The sequence below is a fragment of the Dryobates pubescens genome, chromosome 2 (genome assembly GCF_014839835.1).
Source record: "Dryobates pubescens isolate bDryPub1 chromosome 2, bDryPub1.pri, whole genome shotgun sequence".
Lineage (NCBI taxonomy): Eukaryota > Metazoa > Chordata > Aves > Piciformes > Picidae > Dryobates > Dryobates pubescens.
In genome coordinates, this window is record NC_071613.1 from 45,659,162 (window position 1) to 45,676,815 (window position 17,654).

General features: G+C 45.4%; 1 protein-coding gene across 2 annotated transcripts in view; it reads left to right on the top strand.

Moving 5' to 3' along the window:
* Positions 1-3,699: 3,699 nt before the first annotated feature.
* The window catches only part of LOC104303745 (TGF-beta receptor type-2-like), a 34,516-nt gene continuing 20,561 nt past the window's right edge, over positions 3,700-17,654 (top strand). The window contains exon 1 of one of the 2 annotated variants that reach the window (XM_054176566.1): positions 3,700-3,912. In XM_054176566.1, the coding sequence (XP_054032541.1) occupies positions 3,861-3,912 (52 nt within the window). In that variant the 5' untranslated portion in view covers positions 3,700-3,860. Of the gene's footprint in view, positions 3,913-16,825; positions 16,904-17,654 lie in introns of those variants that run through there. The other variant, XM_054176573.1, reaches the window with a different exon arrangement.

Below are 17,654 nucleotides of genomic sequence, written 5' to 3' on the forward strand. Positions count from 1 at the left end.
GCAAGGACCACTTGAGGGTAGCTCAATACAACTGCAGAATATGTGCCCATTAATAGAAGCTAAGTCCTGATCCTGGCAGGTAAAAGACGTACCTTTCAAAACTTCAAAGTATAAATCAAATCTTCTTCACAAAACAAATACTTACGGATCTTATCTGAAGCCAAACATCATTATTGATGTCAACAGATTAAAAAAAACAGAACAAAGCAGTCCTGTAACATGCAAACAATCATGAGGGAGCATCTTCTGATTGCAGAAGTAAACCCCACACCTTTTGTGGTGGTCAGTCATTTTAAATCCGAGGCCCCTGCTGTGACATCTGGGGTCTAGCAGACATGGAGGAGCTCCAGAGGAGCTCAGAAGTGTTGGCCCTTGCATTAGCACTGCCCAGGGCATGATCTAGGGTTCCCTTCTTCTCCTTCTCTCTCTTCATGAGCCCATGTCACATGAAGGTGATCTTTGTTCCTGGGAAGAATAAAAGGCTTGACTCACCTGTGTCTGGTACATGCCCATCGTGATGTTACTCTGCACAAGGGTGTTTAGTGCTTGTGTTGGGAGCTTCAAATCTATTGATTGATTGCAGAGCTTTGCCTCCCACAGTGTAAAAATCCAGGCTGTTTGAAACCTCCCTTTAAATGTAGGCTATATTGTTTCAGGTGTCCAAAGTTTTATTTTATTTCTCTAGTAAATATCTTCCAGCTCCTAAATGAGAACTTTGGGAAAACTGCTCCCACAATGCAACTTAAAAATCACCCTGCAGAGACCTTACGTTCCTCAGCCTAAATCCAGCCTTCAGTGTGTCTTGAGTTATGAGGTTGTCCAGACCACTAATAAAGGAGCAGGGGAATTTACACCAAAAGGAATAAACAAGCCAACAATAAAAATAACCATTTATCTCTTCTTCCTCCCCAATGTCTAACTTGAAAGGTCACTGTGTCCTCTTGTGGAAGCAAAGCTCTATAATGTGAGTTTAGACACTTGCAGCTAAACCCCAGAGTTTTCACTCACTTTTCCCCCGAGTAACTTTGGTAGATTTTTAGTTTACATTTTTCCCTTGGACAAGGTCTAAGAAAGGAGCAGGAGCTCCAGAACAAAGTTGTTGGTCTGAGAGAAGCCCAAGTTAGTGAGGCACGTGCTGTGTGGCTCCCTGCTCAACCTCCGGGTGATTCACGCCATAGCATTAGGAAAGAAACAAGCTGCCAAGCCTCACATTCTTCTTAGTTTGTAGATGATGTTTGCTTAGAATAGCCTCGGCTCAGTGGACTAAAAATGCAGGTTACAGGAGGGTACATCTAGCTCTGTACAATCTTACCTGCAGTAAAGGCTGAGCACACAGGTTCTCGCTTTGCAGAAAGCCGTTCGGAGAGCCCAGCAGCCAGTTTGTGGAAGCAAATCCTTGCCCATGGCACACTAACATCATGCATGGGACAGCAACTGCCTTTCTCCTCATTTCAGTGAGCTCCAGCTCCAGACCTCTCCCTAAGATTATTCTGCAGACAGGACAAAGCATTTTACAGGCTTCAGTTTGGCCCAGAAGTTGTTTGGGATTGCCTGGGTCTTTGGAAAACTCAGCTCCTGCAGCTCAGGATCCCTGGCTGCAAGGACATTGTGCAGGCTTCCTGCTGCCTTCCTAGGTTCTGCTGCTAAAAAAATAATATCCCTTGCTTTCCTTGCACTTCCAAATCATACAGCATGTTTTGTCAATGTCCACCGTTGTTTAAAGCCCCTCCAGGCTCCTGCTGGGGACATTATTTCTCTCCAAGTTTCATAGGCAGCAGGGGATTCTTCCTGATTTTAAAGAGGGCTCCCATGGATCATGAATAGCCTGTGACATTCCTAACAAAAGCCTTATCCAGTTTGTGTGTATCTTGTATCACACAGAAGGGCTCATATCTGAAAATCCAACCGGCAGTCTGAGCCATCTGTGGGCATTTGGAAGCGCTCTGAATCAGAAAGAGTGAAGCTGGTAGCTCACCCAAAGAAACCGCTGGGCGCACGGCAGCTTCAATATACTTACTGGAAAAGAATCTATTTCCAAACCATGATGAACATTTACTCGTCCTTAGCTCAGGTCAGCCACATCTATTCTTGATTAATACTGCATAGCACATAGAAAGATGTCCAGTTTGATGTAAAGACAGCCAAGTGAGAGAGAGCAATGTTGCGTCTTGCCAAGGACTCAAGATTATGTTCTCCAGGGCTGTGAGCAAGAGTCAGCCCCCTGGCCTTTCAGGGCTTGTTCTTCCAAATACATTCTGTGTATCTCAGGTAGTATCTTCTCTTAGGACATTCGTGTAGCTTTCTTCTCTGTTAGCCCAGGAACATATGGGATACAGCATTTCCCCATGGAGGACAGGCTAAGCTGGCCTATGTCTGGGCACCATGACGCAAGCTGGAGCAGACCAAGCAGATCTCTGCAGAGGCGTGCTTGTGTAGCCATGGCATAGGAGGCCAGTTTTATCCACTTCATCTAACGCCTTCCATTTTTCTCCTTTTTAAATACAGAAGAAGGAAAAAGAGATACCATTCTTAAACTCCCTAGCAGAACAACTGATAAAAATAGTTCACAAAACAAGAAGGTGTAGTTCATGGGAAAGATTCATACAAAGAAAGGACCTTCAAGTCCAACAGAGCAAAACACTCCCCAGTAATGATCACATATATACACAGCTATATACAGACACACCACATGTCCACCACATACTGATTAATGAACTGAAAGATGAATTGCAAAATGGGTAGACAAAAAGCTGGAGACTCACTGAATTCAAATGCTGAGTTTGCATTAAAAATTGATCAGAGTTATTCATCAGTAACTATACAAAAATTGCCTTACCTTAGGGCAGGCATTTTGGCTACAAGAAGCCTGAATAAAAACATCTCTTTCTCCGCCACACTGTAGTACATTGACCATTATTTTAACACAATCTGAAGGATTGGAGTAGATCACATGGCAAGAGTTTGAGCATTCTGCTCCTCCTTTGCCACTGATTGATTTTGTTAACAGCCAAGGCAAGTTAGATTTCTGCTACATTTCACAGTTTCCCTTTTGTAAGTGGGATAATATTTCTTACAAGTTTTTATAAAGCAGTTTGAGATCTTGTGGAGAAAGCAGCTATTTAAATGCTCAATGTTATTATTCTAGGCCCTGATTCAGGAAAACATGTAAGTATATATTTAAATCCTGCTGCTTTAATGGGTCGAGAGCACCTACTTTAGGCTAAACTTATATTGATGTGGTCTTTCTGAAAAAGCTGCCCTAAAACTTCCAATTATCTGTATTTAAAAAAATATAGCCCATTGAAGCTTACTTAAAAGATAAAGTTAAATTCTAAAAAGGGGGTGGGGGTGTGGAAGTAGCAAATTAATGGCAGCTCAGCATATTGAGGCATTACCTTCCGTGTTTTATTCAGATGAAAGCAGTATGCAGGAGTACCCATGCCTTTTTCATTAGATGCATGCAGCAGACATTAGGTCCCCTTCAAAGATCCTTGGGCCGAACGGAGCTGGGAGCAGCTCTGTGTTGTCATTGGGGGGGGCGGGGGGGGGGGGGGGGGGGGGGAATAAAAAAATCAAACTCTCTTTCTCAGAGCAAGGCTTCTTCTCCCAGCTCCCCCCTCCCATATTTGTATATATTTCTAGAGGAGAGTTGGGCTTAGTTTGTTCATAAACTGCAGTTCCTGGGCGGACCCCACACACAGCTGGGCTTTAGCGGCTGGATCCGCCTTCCTGGCAAGCCTGGCTGGGAGCCTCGCAAACTCGGGGCTCTGGGTTGACAGCAGAAACGCAGTAGACTGGCTGCACCGAGGGAAGATGAATTGGTCAACGCTGTGAAGCTGGTCGCTTGTGGGATCCAGAAAATGGGTTACTGGAGAAAACTGGGTCTGCTCTCCTTACTGCTGCTCTCCTTCTGTGAGTAGAAAAATGTCTCTGGTTAGGCAACGTTAAGCAACGTACTCTGAGAGGTCGTTTATTTTTTCTTCCTCCTGCAAAACAGCTAATCTTTGATTTCTCCCCTGACAGCAATTAGCCAGAGGATTGGAAATAGCTGAGAATTTAGTAGAACAGGCTGCTACGACTGCATCAGCTGTGTATTTCTCTTACTGCAAAGGGAGAGAGATTGCCTTGGTGGAAAGCGCTGCGTGCTTGCATGGAGCAGCTCGCAGATGTCAGTGTTTACAGTGCAAAAATATATATAGGTCAGCATTACTTGTTGGAAGTTTTTATTTTATTGAGGGAGATTAAAAGCAACTGAAGTGCACCACTGAACGATCTGGCCTCGACAGTGTCCAGATGTGGTGAAGTTTGCAGCTCAAAACTTTTATCAGCCCTGGTTAATGCTCAGAATTAATCGAACTATGAAAGAAGGAAATAAGTGGGGAGAGGGGGAGGAGAAGTGTCTTTGCAACAACATCTGGTTATTCAGCAAACCTTTCCAGCACTTACGTAAAGATTTCTTTGTAATAAGTGCCCTGTTTAGGTTTTGATAGCACTTCTTCAGTACTGTAGATAAAACCCTCCACCAGGCTCTTGAAAAGATGCCCATCCGTGGTTTAACTTCTCTTGTTTATATCTTGATGATTGTTTCATAACAGGGAAGAGATTTGTATATAAATGAGTGTTATATGCACATCTCCTAAGTATGTGTGTGTGTGTCTTTCTGTATATTCAGTGCCTGTGCATGTGTATACTCTCATCTATCCCTATATAGCAGACATCTATCTATTTGCATGGAGAGTGGCACTTTTTACAGTGAGCTGTTCTACAAACATAGACCTGCTGCCCTCGCTATAGACATTTCAGTGCAACTAAAATTGCCCTTTGCTCAGCGAGATGAAGCAGGAGGATTGTAATTCCAGTGGTTTTGCATCCAAATGAAATAACTGGGGGCAGGGACCTGTATCTGCATCCACTTTACATGGGTCCCTCTATCTACAGGAACAGGGAATGAAAGGACATGATCAATGATTTGGGTGTAGGCAAACACAAGACGTGGTGCAACAGTTGAAGCAGAGAGAGACAGATGGGGGGGATTGGGGATATAAAGCTTGGATGATTTTTCCAAAAGTTGTGGGGACAAATAGTATCTGTTATTGTAGATAAGATTCTGAAGGATGGCTTGAAATAGAGGATGCTGTATCGATAACATCCTGCTAAATTAATCACATTTGGAGCAGAACTGGAGAAATTACTACAAGGTATTATTTAAAGCACAGCCTTGGGTTGGTTTTGGTAAGAAAGACGACCGCTAATTATCCTTCAGAAATACCTAATTTTGGAGTTATTTAACTTATGGTTTCCTTTTTCTGAAAGGCAGGGGTTTAATCTGAAAGAAGCCAAACCAAAACATATCATGATTACTAAGTTCAGCCGAAAGGTTACATGAGTGATAGGATGACAAAATATGCCTCTGTATGAGGGGGGAAAGGAAAAATAAGCCAGGGCTTGCTCTCTCTGATTCAGCTCAACAATGATCTATGTTTTCAGGGAGTACATCCATTTTCCTGGTGTATCATGTTAAGATCTACCCTCCAGTCATTTTGAGACAGTTAAAGTACCCTGGGAGCCCACTTTGCATTGAAATTAAAGGAGAAGGGAACAGGAAGTGCCTCAAAATGACAGAAAATACACATTTCCACTACTCATCCAGCCTCTTGTCAAGGAGTGACAGTGCTAGGTTGGTGACAGCAGCAAAGTCACTTCTCTTAGCACAGAGATTTAAGGCTTGCCATTAGAGAGCATGGCCCACATTGCATCTTTTTTTATCCCAGAATAACTCCAGCTGAGCATCTTTAGAGACTTTGCTACCCTCCCTAAGAGTTTACACCAAAACAGTTCTGGATTCACCTAGCTCAGGACACACACACCCCAAAACCAAACCAAAACAAATCCACACACACAAAAAACCACCCAAAAAACCCATACAAAGATTATTCAGGTTTGGAAAATTTGTCTTTGCTGGAGGAGTGAAGGCTTTCAGTGTCTTTAGTTTGGCCAGGAGAAGGCTGGGAGAAGAGCTAGTCATAATTTATAACTAGGACCCAGAGAGATGCGTTCTTGCAGAGGGCTTCCTCTTCTACAGGACAGAAGAAAGCCAAACTTTACACACTGGAAACTGAAACTAAGTGCTTTTGTGACAGAGCACAACACAGTGAAGTTATTCCAGCAGGTAATTACTCAGGCTCAGGATGTGGTGGGGGTTTTGTTGCTCAAAGCCTTCAAGACTGCAGGACTATCTGCTGGGCAGTCTACAATCCATCCAGAAGCTACAGGCTTGATATTTGGATTACTGTATTGTGCACATGGAAACACTCTGGTCTTCAAGTTAATAATTAGGAGTTTTCCTGCCCTGTTTTACATCAAAATCAGGAAAGTCTCCCTTGTGCTCTGTCAGGATTATAGCTTGGGTCAGGCCATGAAGTATGCTGAGCAAAATCTCATCTCACAGAGGGGAGACAAGAGAGAAGCAACGCAACTCCCTGAGCTGTTGAGACAACCTCAAGAACATGAGCTAAGTGTCACTAGTGTGACGACAGCTCTCAGGGCGTGAAGATCCCCAGGATCCCAGCAGAGTGCCTTTGGGCATCCATTCTCCAAAAGAGAAATCTGCCAGGACACGCAGCACTTAACCAAGTGAGAGCTGTAACCCGTGGGATATGCTGAAGTTCCAAAGAAAGAGAAAGAGAATCTGTGAAACAAGGGAGAGTTGCAGGTTTGCTGCTCTGAGTCCAAAGCTCCCAGCTCCTGGGATTTGGGTCTGCTTCCCCATAACTTGCTGCTTCATTAAAATGCTGTCCTTCTAAAATTCATAGCATTCATAGAATAGCCTGACAATTTTTGCTGTGAGTCTCCTGGGCTCCCTTTGTGACAGTTCCTCAAGAGACTGTGAAGTCTCTACAGATAGAGTGTTCAAGGTGGTATCTCTTGGTAGATGGTGGCTCTCTGAAGCCACATGCTCTTCCCTACTTGCACAAATCAGCCTCTATCTCCCCAGTGAGCATCTTCAACTAACTATATAGAGCATATATAATTCATAAATCATGACAGGGAGCTCTGGGGTTGTCAGAAAAACATCACTCGCTTTTGATCTGCTCAAGAAATCTTTGACCTATCCCAGGCTCCTCAGGCCACTTGTTCAGGAAGACAGATTCTTATTTCTAAGGTCACCAGAGCTAAAAGCAGGAGTCATACTGCCACCAAAATGCCAGCCTGCTCCTCAAGCAGAGGAGCTGTTGGGATTGAATCCCAACACACAAACCATTCACGAACATGAGGTGAAACTGGTGCTGGTGAGATGACAAGGAAAGGAAAAGATGAAGAATCACTCTGTTTCACAGGCAAATGCATCCATTTGCAGAAAGAGGTTTTACAAGTCCAAGTCTGAGCTGCAGCAGCAGAGCAGACCTCTTCTCCCATCCTACACAACACATGGAGATTGGTGCTGACCCCCTCCCCACGGGACACATGGCTTCAGGGTTGTTCATGACAATCCTTCTCAAGTAGCACCATATTTTGCTTTGGTGTTGTTTTAAAACAGCCAAAAGACCAAGGAAGAAATAATCACTATCCAAACAAACCAAAAGGCAGCAAGGTCCCCATGCTAACTGGGTGTGGGTAGCTGGGTGGGCAGCAGGCGCAGCATCCCTCTGCCTGAAAGGGAAACGTGCATCCTGCCATAAGGCTAAGGAAGATAAATTTGCAACAAATACTCCAGTTAGGAAATAAAGGGGAGAAACATGAGAAAAATCCTGACAATGCAAAACTGGAGTTCTCTGCAGTGTTGCAAGTAGCATGAGCCTCAGGAAGGAAAAGTGATGGATTATTTTGAATTCACTCTTCTCCAAATCTGATACTACAATTTCAGCCCTTGGTGTAAGTTAGACTAATTGAAGGCTAAGAAAGCTGGCAGTGTACAGCTGTGTCAGGTTTCTGAAAGCAGGCATTTCCTCTCCCCTTGCATCTCCAACTTTGCTCAGAGAGTTGGTCATCATTAAAGCCATGTTTTAGTGGGGGGCTTTCGGGAGGAAAATCCTTTTTTTAAATATAATCGTATGGAACTTGAAATTAAAATACAGCATTTTGGAAAACATAACAAAACCAAACCCCAACAACAACAACAAAAAAAACAAACAAACCCAAAACTGATTTTTACTGGTGGTGTCACTATTTCATGATGGTCACAAAGACATTTTTGTGTACTAGTAGTAAAAAAAGTTCAGCCAGCTGCAATCACGATCTTTGTTGCTCCCATTAGAGATGGAGCCCTGAACAGATGTATCCCACATACTCACTGAATATGCAGAAAGCAAACACTGGCATTAAAAACAGGTGACTGGGGTGTTTTATTCTGAAAAAGTATTCAGCTCCACTGCCTGTCCTCCACAGCTTTATGTTGTTCCATGTTTTGCTCTGTCGAGTTTATTTCCTCAGGACGTTATTTTCCTCTCCCCTCAGTGATAACTCTTTGCAATAACATTTGCTTTCGGCCGGGCTCCACCGTGCTGCAGCTTGCCATAAACTAATGAACTCTCCCATAGATTGTCATGTTTTGAAGGAAGCACAACATCTGATCTTTTTATTAAAAAAAAACAGTCCCACCAAGGAGACAAAATCAGCAGCTCCCACACACTTTGCTCTTTTCACATCCAGTGTTTAGCTCTGTGTGCCAAGAGAAAGCCTCGCACTGGAAGGGGGCCTCTGTGTGGAGGGGAGATAACACCACTGATGGCTGCCTGCCTTATCAAACCTGTGGATTACAGCTACATTATCTCCATGCTGGACCCCAACTGTGGGATAATGTTTCCTTGGGGATCTTCAAGGGGAAATGAAGGGGTGTCTGAAGGCGCTCTTGGCCCTGCTTGCATGTACATCCCTGAATTCAGAGACAACCGTTGTGATCCTGCCTGCAGAAAGGATCTGTAATGTCCACCAAAGACAAATTTCTTGCTTGTCAGTTCATCATTTTTTTCAGAGCCTGTGTAGGACTGAAGCTCTTCTGCCAGCTGCTGGTAGCTGTCAAGCTTCTAGAAGAAGGGGCAGCCTGCTTATCATGCAATCCCCTCTGCAGCCCATGCTCCCACTGATTGCTCCAGGACTTACCCTTCCATGGAGCTCTTGCACTGCAGTGTTTGGCTTCCCAATGATAAGCCTGACAAATGACAGCTGATTTAAACTACAGCAAATGCATCCCAGCATTGGGGCAATTAATGTTTCCAGCTGGGCACTGTGGCCTGTCAGTCTGCACTGGCCAGAGGGCTATCACCTACATGGATTCTAGGAGCTTCAAGGATATACTTTAACCCATGTGTTACTCTTGACTAGACAGGATTACTTACACCTGGATTCAAGATTAACATAAAATTGAACTAAAAATAAAGAAAAAAGAAGAGAGGGAAAGGAAAATAGAAGATACATTCAGCATCTCCTATATGTGATTTAGAGCTATCAGTAGAAGCAAGCTGTGATGGGGAGCTGATGAGCAGCTGTGGTAGTGGCAGCTGCTGGACTGCTGTGCAGAGTCCCGCACTCCAGTTTGACCCACAACATGGCCATGATTCTGAAAGTGGTGAAGCAGCATTGTACTGGATATACTCTGCCTGCAGCAAGACCTTTCACCTTGTTACCCTGTGGATGGAGGTGTTCCCTTAGTTCCATTTGTTCTTCTCCAGGTCCAAAATTCCAGCTCTTCTGGGTAGGCAGAGATTCAAAGAAAGCCATCTCCAGCAGCTTCCACTCTATCTCCAGAGTCAGTGCTGATGAAGCCTGATGGTGTCTGAAGGAAATACTTGCCTGCCTTTGTTCAGCCTGCAAAGAGCTATTGTCCTCGCATTTAGCATATGATGGCAAGTCTTCTGATCATGTCTGGGAGCTGCAGAGTCTGTGCTTCCAGGACTATCACACCTTACCGCATGCCCTGCATGCAAAGCAGCGTTGAGCTGGTGGTAACAACTGGACCCGGCACAACCATGGCAGTCAGCAACAGGGCTGGCTTACTGCCCTGGTATGGAGTTCAAGTAGGGCTGAGCCCTGAAGCAGTCACCTGAAGTGACACCAACTGATGTGATCTGGCTATTAGCAAGGTATCTTCTTTCCCCAATATCTTAGCATCTCCCAATCTTTTCATTTTCCCCAACACCACTGTTAAAGATGCTTTCTCTGGGAATGACACACTTTTCTTATGTCTTTGCTTCTGGGAAGCCTAGAGACATCTGCTAAAGCTCCTGGTCTGCTGGTTGCTGCACCACTAAGAGAGGCCTTTTCCTTAGATCAACAATGCAACACCCTGAGCTTTTGATATTGGTCCCTTCTCACTTCAGCCATTCCAAACCAGAAGGCTTGACTGTGTCCTGCATTGCCTTGGGGCGCTGCACACCCCATCAGAAAGACAATACTGCCAGTGTGATTTGATACTGTGCCTGGCACTGGAAATCCAGAGAATAATTTCTTCTTCCTTTTTCCTGCTAAATCAGGAACTCAGATCTCTTCCAAGGAACGGTTCTTGGGTGTGCCATGACTCCAGGCGCTTCAAGGGCCTTTACAATTAATACTGGTATAGGTGTTTCTTTAAAAGGATTCTTTGCTGTTTTCAGGTGGATCATGTAGTAAAACACCATCTGTGCAGAATGAATGCCCATATTCCCTGAGAAGTGTTTGACAGAGCAGGTCACCCAGTCAGCACAGCTGGGGCAAGATGAGTACCATCTGTCTGATGTTGCTTGATAAAACTTCCTGCCTGGGAGATTCTGAACATCAGCATCCAGCATGGAAGAAACTGAATCAGCCTTGCTGTCTTGTCTTGCTGTGTACAGCTTTTTTTCCACGCTAGATCTATCCCAAAATTAGCCCCAACCAGTTCATGATAGCAAACAAGACCTTTCTTACAATGGAGAGCAGCACTCAGAGCCATAAGCAATGAACATCTGAATGAATCATCCTTCTTCAAATAGACTCAGGGTACAAGCATCAACAGAAATAAGACCAATGCATCCCCTGGGAGCTCAGTTCCTGCCATGTCTTTAATATGTCAAAAGGCACTCGGTGGTAGAAACGGTCACAGACATTCCCAACAGAGGCAGAGCCTCTTTGCTTAGGGGTGAGACCTCCTCAGGATACATTTGCTCTGGTTTTGTCTATTTGCCCTACGCTCACCTGTCTGTAAAATAGTGACACAAATTGCCAAGCTTTTCTTTCACCCTTTGCCAGGGCTAATACCTCTGTGGCTGGCCGTGGCTCAGGAGGCAGCTGCTGCAAAATGATGAGATCTCAGAGTGGGAAATGGTGAACAGAGAACATTCCCCTCTTTGTTCCTCCATGATGGAGGAGCAATTTAGTCCTCTGCACCTTGTCCCTGCCAGCTGCTGAGGCTCCCTGGAGCTGTGCTGCAGTTTTGCCTGGGACTGGGACCGGAAGGAACCCTCTTGTGCAAGAGAGACCTCTTGAAAGGTGACACACAAGTTCCCATTGCTTTCAGGCATGAAGGGAAAGCACTTTAGGTATTGTCAACAACAATCCTTGTTCCATCCCTGCAACAATTCCTTTTCAAAACCCTGCTCTCTCCTCCCTCCTTCCATACCTTCCTTTTGCTTTAGACAAATGGAAAGTATTCAAGTCAAATCCTACCTGATTAGGCAAGACTTTCTGGTAGATCACAACACAAGCTCCTTAAAAGAAGAGATCAAGAAAGAAATAAAAGAGAAGAACACACCATCTATCTATGTGCAAAATATGGGACACTTGAAGAGAAGCAAGAAAGGCTAGCCTCAAGTTCAAGTTCCCTCTGACAGCAGATTATTTAATTACCATTAAATCCAGTCTAAATGAGGGCAAAACTTGACTCTATGTAATAACTTTAGCAGACATAAGGAACAGACAGTGCCGGAACAACTCGATGACAGCACACTGACAGAGAATTAACAGAACCTCTCTGCCCTGGCAGCTCGTTGTACAGTCCCTTGCAAGCTCCACTTCTCCTCAGGAATCAAAATAATACAAACACCCCCAAAAAATTACAAAGTAGACAATGGTGGAAAGTCCACCCTGGATATGAAGAGCAGCTTCAGTTTGATGTCTCTTTGTGAGCTCACCACAGTCCTTCTAGCAGATGGTAAATCGAACGTGTGCCAGGAATTTCAAACACCCCTCAGGAAGTTCATCTAAATCATCAGCAAACCATTTGCACTTAAAATGGAGCAAGCCCTGTTGCCCAAATGTGACCCAGATAATGTTTCTGATGTGTTTACCTACTTGAATGATATCTTGAAATTTCAATTCCATCTATTCATGGAGATCCAGGATTCCTGTTGAGCCTGAAAAATATACACATACCTGCATTTCAGAGTATAAAATGATGATAATGGTAAAGAAGGCCTGCTGTGCAGTAGTTTTACTTGAATTGCAGTAGTTAAGACAGACCAATGTCAACAACTCACTTGCAGCTCACTTGCTTTTGCTGTTAGGTTCACTGCTGCTGTAGAGAAGGGAACTCGCCTCAGCTGCATCTTCCTGAGAATAAGATGCCAAAGCTGCAGTTAAATAGGATAAAGGATAGACTGTTGGTAGATCCAAAGAAATAAGAGCATCCTAACCAATGTCAACAGCATTGTGGAGTGGTTGACTCTTAACCTTCTGCTGTTCAGCTCCCAAGCCTGCAAATGCTGCTAAACCCTTAGCAATTTCTGCAGCAATTTGAGACAAGATGAGCTCAAAGCACCCATGGGTGGCCAGGCTGTCACTACAGCTCTCAGGCAGTGTGGGATGTGGGCTCATTTGTAAGACCAGCATTTAGTCAGAATGCTTTTACTGCAAAATGCTCTCAGAAGGGCTGGAATGTCAGAGCCCTCTGGACACACGGCAAGTGAATCTTTAATCATCAGAAGGCACTTTCCATTGAGGACACACTAGCTTAGCCCTCTGAAAACTCTACCACAGCCTACACACACCACATCATGGCTAATGCATTGCTTACCCTGCAAAGCCCCAGATAAGCATAGATTTTGCTAAAATTGCCTATGATCATTGTTTTCAGCAGTTTGCCTTCTCCTTATGCCTTGAATAAATTGCTCTGCTTTCCACCCAACAAAGAGAAATGCCACAATTCCCCTCACACACCACCTGGGCTGGTGGAAGTTGCTGTGGTGATGTGGCCATGGTGTGATGCTGGTGGAGATAAGCAGATAGGGATGGATGTATGTACAGTTTTGACTTGGGCTGACCGCTGGTTGTGGGTGTCTTTTCCCTCTGAGCCCCCACACTTGATGTTCAGGCTGTGCTGTTGGCTTGGCTTGCTCTCTCCGGTGTCATGCATGGATGGGAGGGACAGCAAAAGAAAAGACAGAGGAATAGGGGCAATAGGTGCAATGAAAGGAATTACTGCACCTTCAGGCACAGGATGGCTGAAATCTTTGGCTTGTGTCACAGCTGCACCTGCTTGACTTTCATAAGCCAGTGCTTAACCAGCAGCTGCTGAATACCTAATGGGATAAGTACAGTTATTACTGGGCAAACTCACAACTGCTTTTGTCTGGCAGGGCAGTTTTTGCCTGGCATGGTAACAACTCTGGAGATACCAGCCATAATTACACAGCAAGCCACCACAGCCAGCATATACTTGGCACTCAGGGGATTAAAAAACCCTGTGTTAAGTTGCTGACTTAAGGGACTCCTGCATTAACCTTCAACCCTCCTTTCAGCCACCTTTTCCAGGAAAGATGTGGAGTGTCCCTGCTCATCTCCCAAGGGAACAGGGAAGCATCCTGAATGGCAGGCAAACCCCACTTGTGGGCTTCCTCCTGGCTTTAGGACAACTTCGCTCATCTAGTGAGTTGCCACAAGGTTAGGTGCAGTGGTGACACCCACGTGAAACTGTACACTTGTCCACCAGCATTGCCTTCAGGGCTGGGACCCTGCCTCCTTGCAACCCATCTGCCCCTGGGACAATGGCTTAGATGCCATCTTTCTCTTCAAATTGCAGCAGCACAGTGAGTGGCAAAAGCTCTTACCTGATCCATCAGCCCAGCCGAGCCTAATTCAGCAGTTCAGCTTAACCTGGACTTAAGGTGAAGGAGGTGCTTGGGTGCCTTAGGGGCTCACTGAAAAATAATGCAGAATCACAGAATCACCAAGGTTGGAAGAGACCTCAAAGATCATCAAGTCCAACCTGTCACCACAGACCTCATGACTAAACCATGGCACCAAGTGCCACGTCCAATCAAATCACATGTAAACGGGTGTTCCTCTGCCACTTACTGATGTTTTGGGGAAGGCTTCAGAAATATAGTATTGCCATACACTGAAAGAAGCAAACAACATGGTGCAGGACCACTACTAAGTCTGTGTTCTATCTGTTCCATGTTCCTCAGCTCAACATCTCAGTGCAAACTGGTATTAATCAGAAGGATGCTGTCCATAGCACCAGAAAGAAGAGCGCTGGGCTGGCTCTTGCTTTGATTTTCATGCTAAACTTTGAAGGAGTTCTCCAGCTAGACAGAAATGTAAGAATAACACAATTCAAGGGCCATGAGAAATCCATAAAGATGGTTTAAAAAGAATTAAATCAACTGTATCTGAAACAATTTCATGCAGGGAATAAAAGAGAGAGGATTTGCTTGTCTGGTACAACATGCGGTTTTTTTGATAACTCTTTTCTAATGGGTTTCATGAGAGCTTGGATGCAAAGTAGCTGTGTGGGGAGAGGGTAGGTCCTCCAGAAATTGCTTTGCATGTGGAAATGAATTTCAGTTCAGCCACTTCAGAACATTTTGTTTGTTTGTTTGTTTGTTTACTTTCCGCTGACATGAAATCAGCCGCGGTTGCGTTGCGTGCGGGATCGGTTAGCCAGTTACATAATGCTTAATAAATCCAAGAGAAATAATGTAAAACACATCACCCAGCCTGGGAAGAGTAACAGGATCTCAGCCAATGTCACTACCCCACCAGGGCCAAACATCTGAGCTGATGATGGGGGGGGGGGGGGAGGGGGGAGGATGCAGGGTTGTGCTGCTGCGTGATAGACGTGATTAGGAAAAAATGCTTGTGGCAGGAAAAAATGCTTGTGGCATACTCCGAAGCCTTGAAGACAGCCTGGGCAGATGGTGTGTGATGGGAAGGGGATGTTGCAAAGCAGAACCCCTTCTCCTGCAGAGAGGGTAGCTCACCCTGTCCTGCAGGGCAAGGCAGGCACATGCCCATGCACCCAGCTCCAGCTGTAGCTGCTGCTCATGCAAGGTATTACTTCATCCTATCAATGTTCCTCCAAGTGCTTAATAAAATCATAATGACCCTGTAAACAGAAAGAGCAAATTTGGTGATTACATTGTTTACTGCAGGTTATTTCTGCAGTGGCATTCTGGAGGAGAGAAGATCTTTTGCTGAGAAGTCAGCACTGGTGGTCCCTGGGGAGTGAGAAGGAAGGCATATGACCCAGGATGGGGCTGTCAGGATAAACATGAAACAGCGGTGCTGACTTGCACCCCCAAAAGACGGGGTGTGCAGGAAGCCAGCAGGTACTTCTGGTTCTGCAGTGGCAGTGCCAGCTCTCCCAGGAAAGCTTTCCAGCCCAGGGGTGCATCGTCCCAAGCACAATCCGCTGCTGTGCACGATCAGCTCTCCTCCTCCTTTCCCACATGTCCCTGCCTACTCTGCTCCCGTGCTTTGCTTCTAGTCCCAGGGGAGACCCGCTGCCGCCTTCACCCACGCTGCAGTTAAATACCGACAGAGGAAAACGAGGGATGAAGGGGTTAATTACTACAGGCTCAGCACAAGCCAAGTCTGTAAGTGACTCTCTATTGCTATTTCGAAAAGAGGCTGCCTGGAAAGGGAAAGGAAAGAGCAAAAAAAAAAAGAAAAATAAAAAAAGAGAGGCTTACTTAACAACCATCATTATTTCATCTGCAGAGTTTATACAATGGAAAATAAAAGCCAGGGTACGTGTAGTCAAATCATTTCTGTTTCATTAACGGTATGGAAATCGTTTTGTTTTTATAGGGGGAAAACAAATGTGAACTTGATGTGTGTGAGTGTGAGTGTGCGCCCCTATGAAACTCCTTTCATTGCAAAGGGCAGAGCAGTGAAATCCAGAAATAAAAAGTGACTCAGAGGCCGTAGGATCTATGAGTCAGTTGAGCTGTTGTTGTTTTTAAACACAAGCGAGAGCACAATATGGCAGATAATTGCCCGTGCAGCCCTCCCCTTGCAGGCGTCCCCACCAGCCCAGCCGCCCGTCCTGCGGCAGCACGCCGGCTCCCTGCCAGCCCACCCCGGCCCTGGGCACTGGCCAGATCCTGCCCCGGCACCTACACCTCCAGGACTCAAACAAGAATTCAGAGAGATGGAGCATTGGCTGCCCCAGCAGGAGCAGCTCTCGGGGGGCAGCAAGTGAAATCTGGGGCAGGAAACCTGGAGGACAAGCATCCTGCTCCAGGTGGAGGAGAAGGGTCTGTGGCGTTCCCTGATTTCAGTGCTTTGGGCATAATCAAAATGGGCTCTTGTAGTGGATGGAGGAAATAAATGGCTCCAAGGGCAGGCAGAAGAGTGTGGGGTTGGTGATGCTTCCCCTGTCCTCACTCGCAGGCATGGACATTGGCTGACTGAAATCAAAGGCAAACTGCTGCAGTCAAATCCTCCCAGCCAAGCATCAGGCATCGCCACGCTGGTCCCAGGCACTCCAGCTCAGCCAGACAGTGTTGGCTTTGTATGACGGTGGGGTACCTTTGTGCAAAATGTCCCAATGCCCCAAAAGCAGAGTCATGACTCTGAGGAACAGACAACTTGCAAAAGGTACCTGAGAAATGACGGAGATTACCAAAGCGGGAGGACGGACAATTTTCTGCAGAGCTCGTGTCTCCCCGGGGTGAAGTTAGATCATGTTGTAATTTAAGCATCTGAAAGAGATTGGAGAAGTCTGCTGGTACAATCCTTCCCCAATTTACTTTGTAATAGGACTAAGCAGTATTTGCTAAACACTTAATTTAAAGGGCTATTTTCACAAAGGAAAACTAAGTGGTGGAATAAGTCAGTTACCAGCCTGTTTGAAGAAGGTCCAAGCAAACCAGAAATACATACTGCACGTCTTTCTGGCACTGGGAAGCACTGCTGTCTACCACAATCAAAATCAGTCTTTTTCTATTCACCAGGAAGCGTTACTGGCTCGCTCCTTGCTCCATACTGGACTCTGCCAAGTACAGTATTTATTATGCGAGGTGACGTGGGACCACATACCTGAAGGCAGTGCCTGGTGCTCTGAACTGAATGCAGGCAAAGCCCTGCTGGGTTTCCTGGGGGAGCTGGGGGCTTGTGCCTTGCAGAGGCAAAAAATGGAATAATAAGATTTTTTGGTTCCATTTGGTCTGCTGTAGCTCTCTTACTAAGATAAAGCTATGGTGTTTGTAAAACACATGGATGGAGAAGAGCAGCTTGATACTAAAAACGTCTTTGATTCAACAGCTGAAAGTAGCATGAGATCCCACCATTAGAGAACAGAACTGTGCTGGAGGAAGCTGAACTGCATCCAAAATAAAAATACATCACCTTGAGGTCTAGTTCTGGGGAGATCCTGCGGCATTGCAGAATGCCACAGCAGGACCAGGCATGTTCCAATAGAATGGATCTAGCTCAAGCTGGAGCTAACTGAGGGAAATCAGGGATCTCTATTACATGGG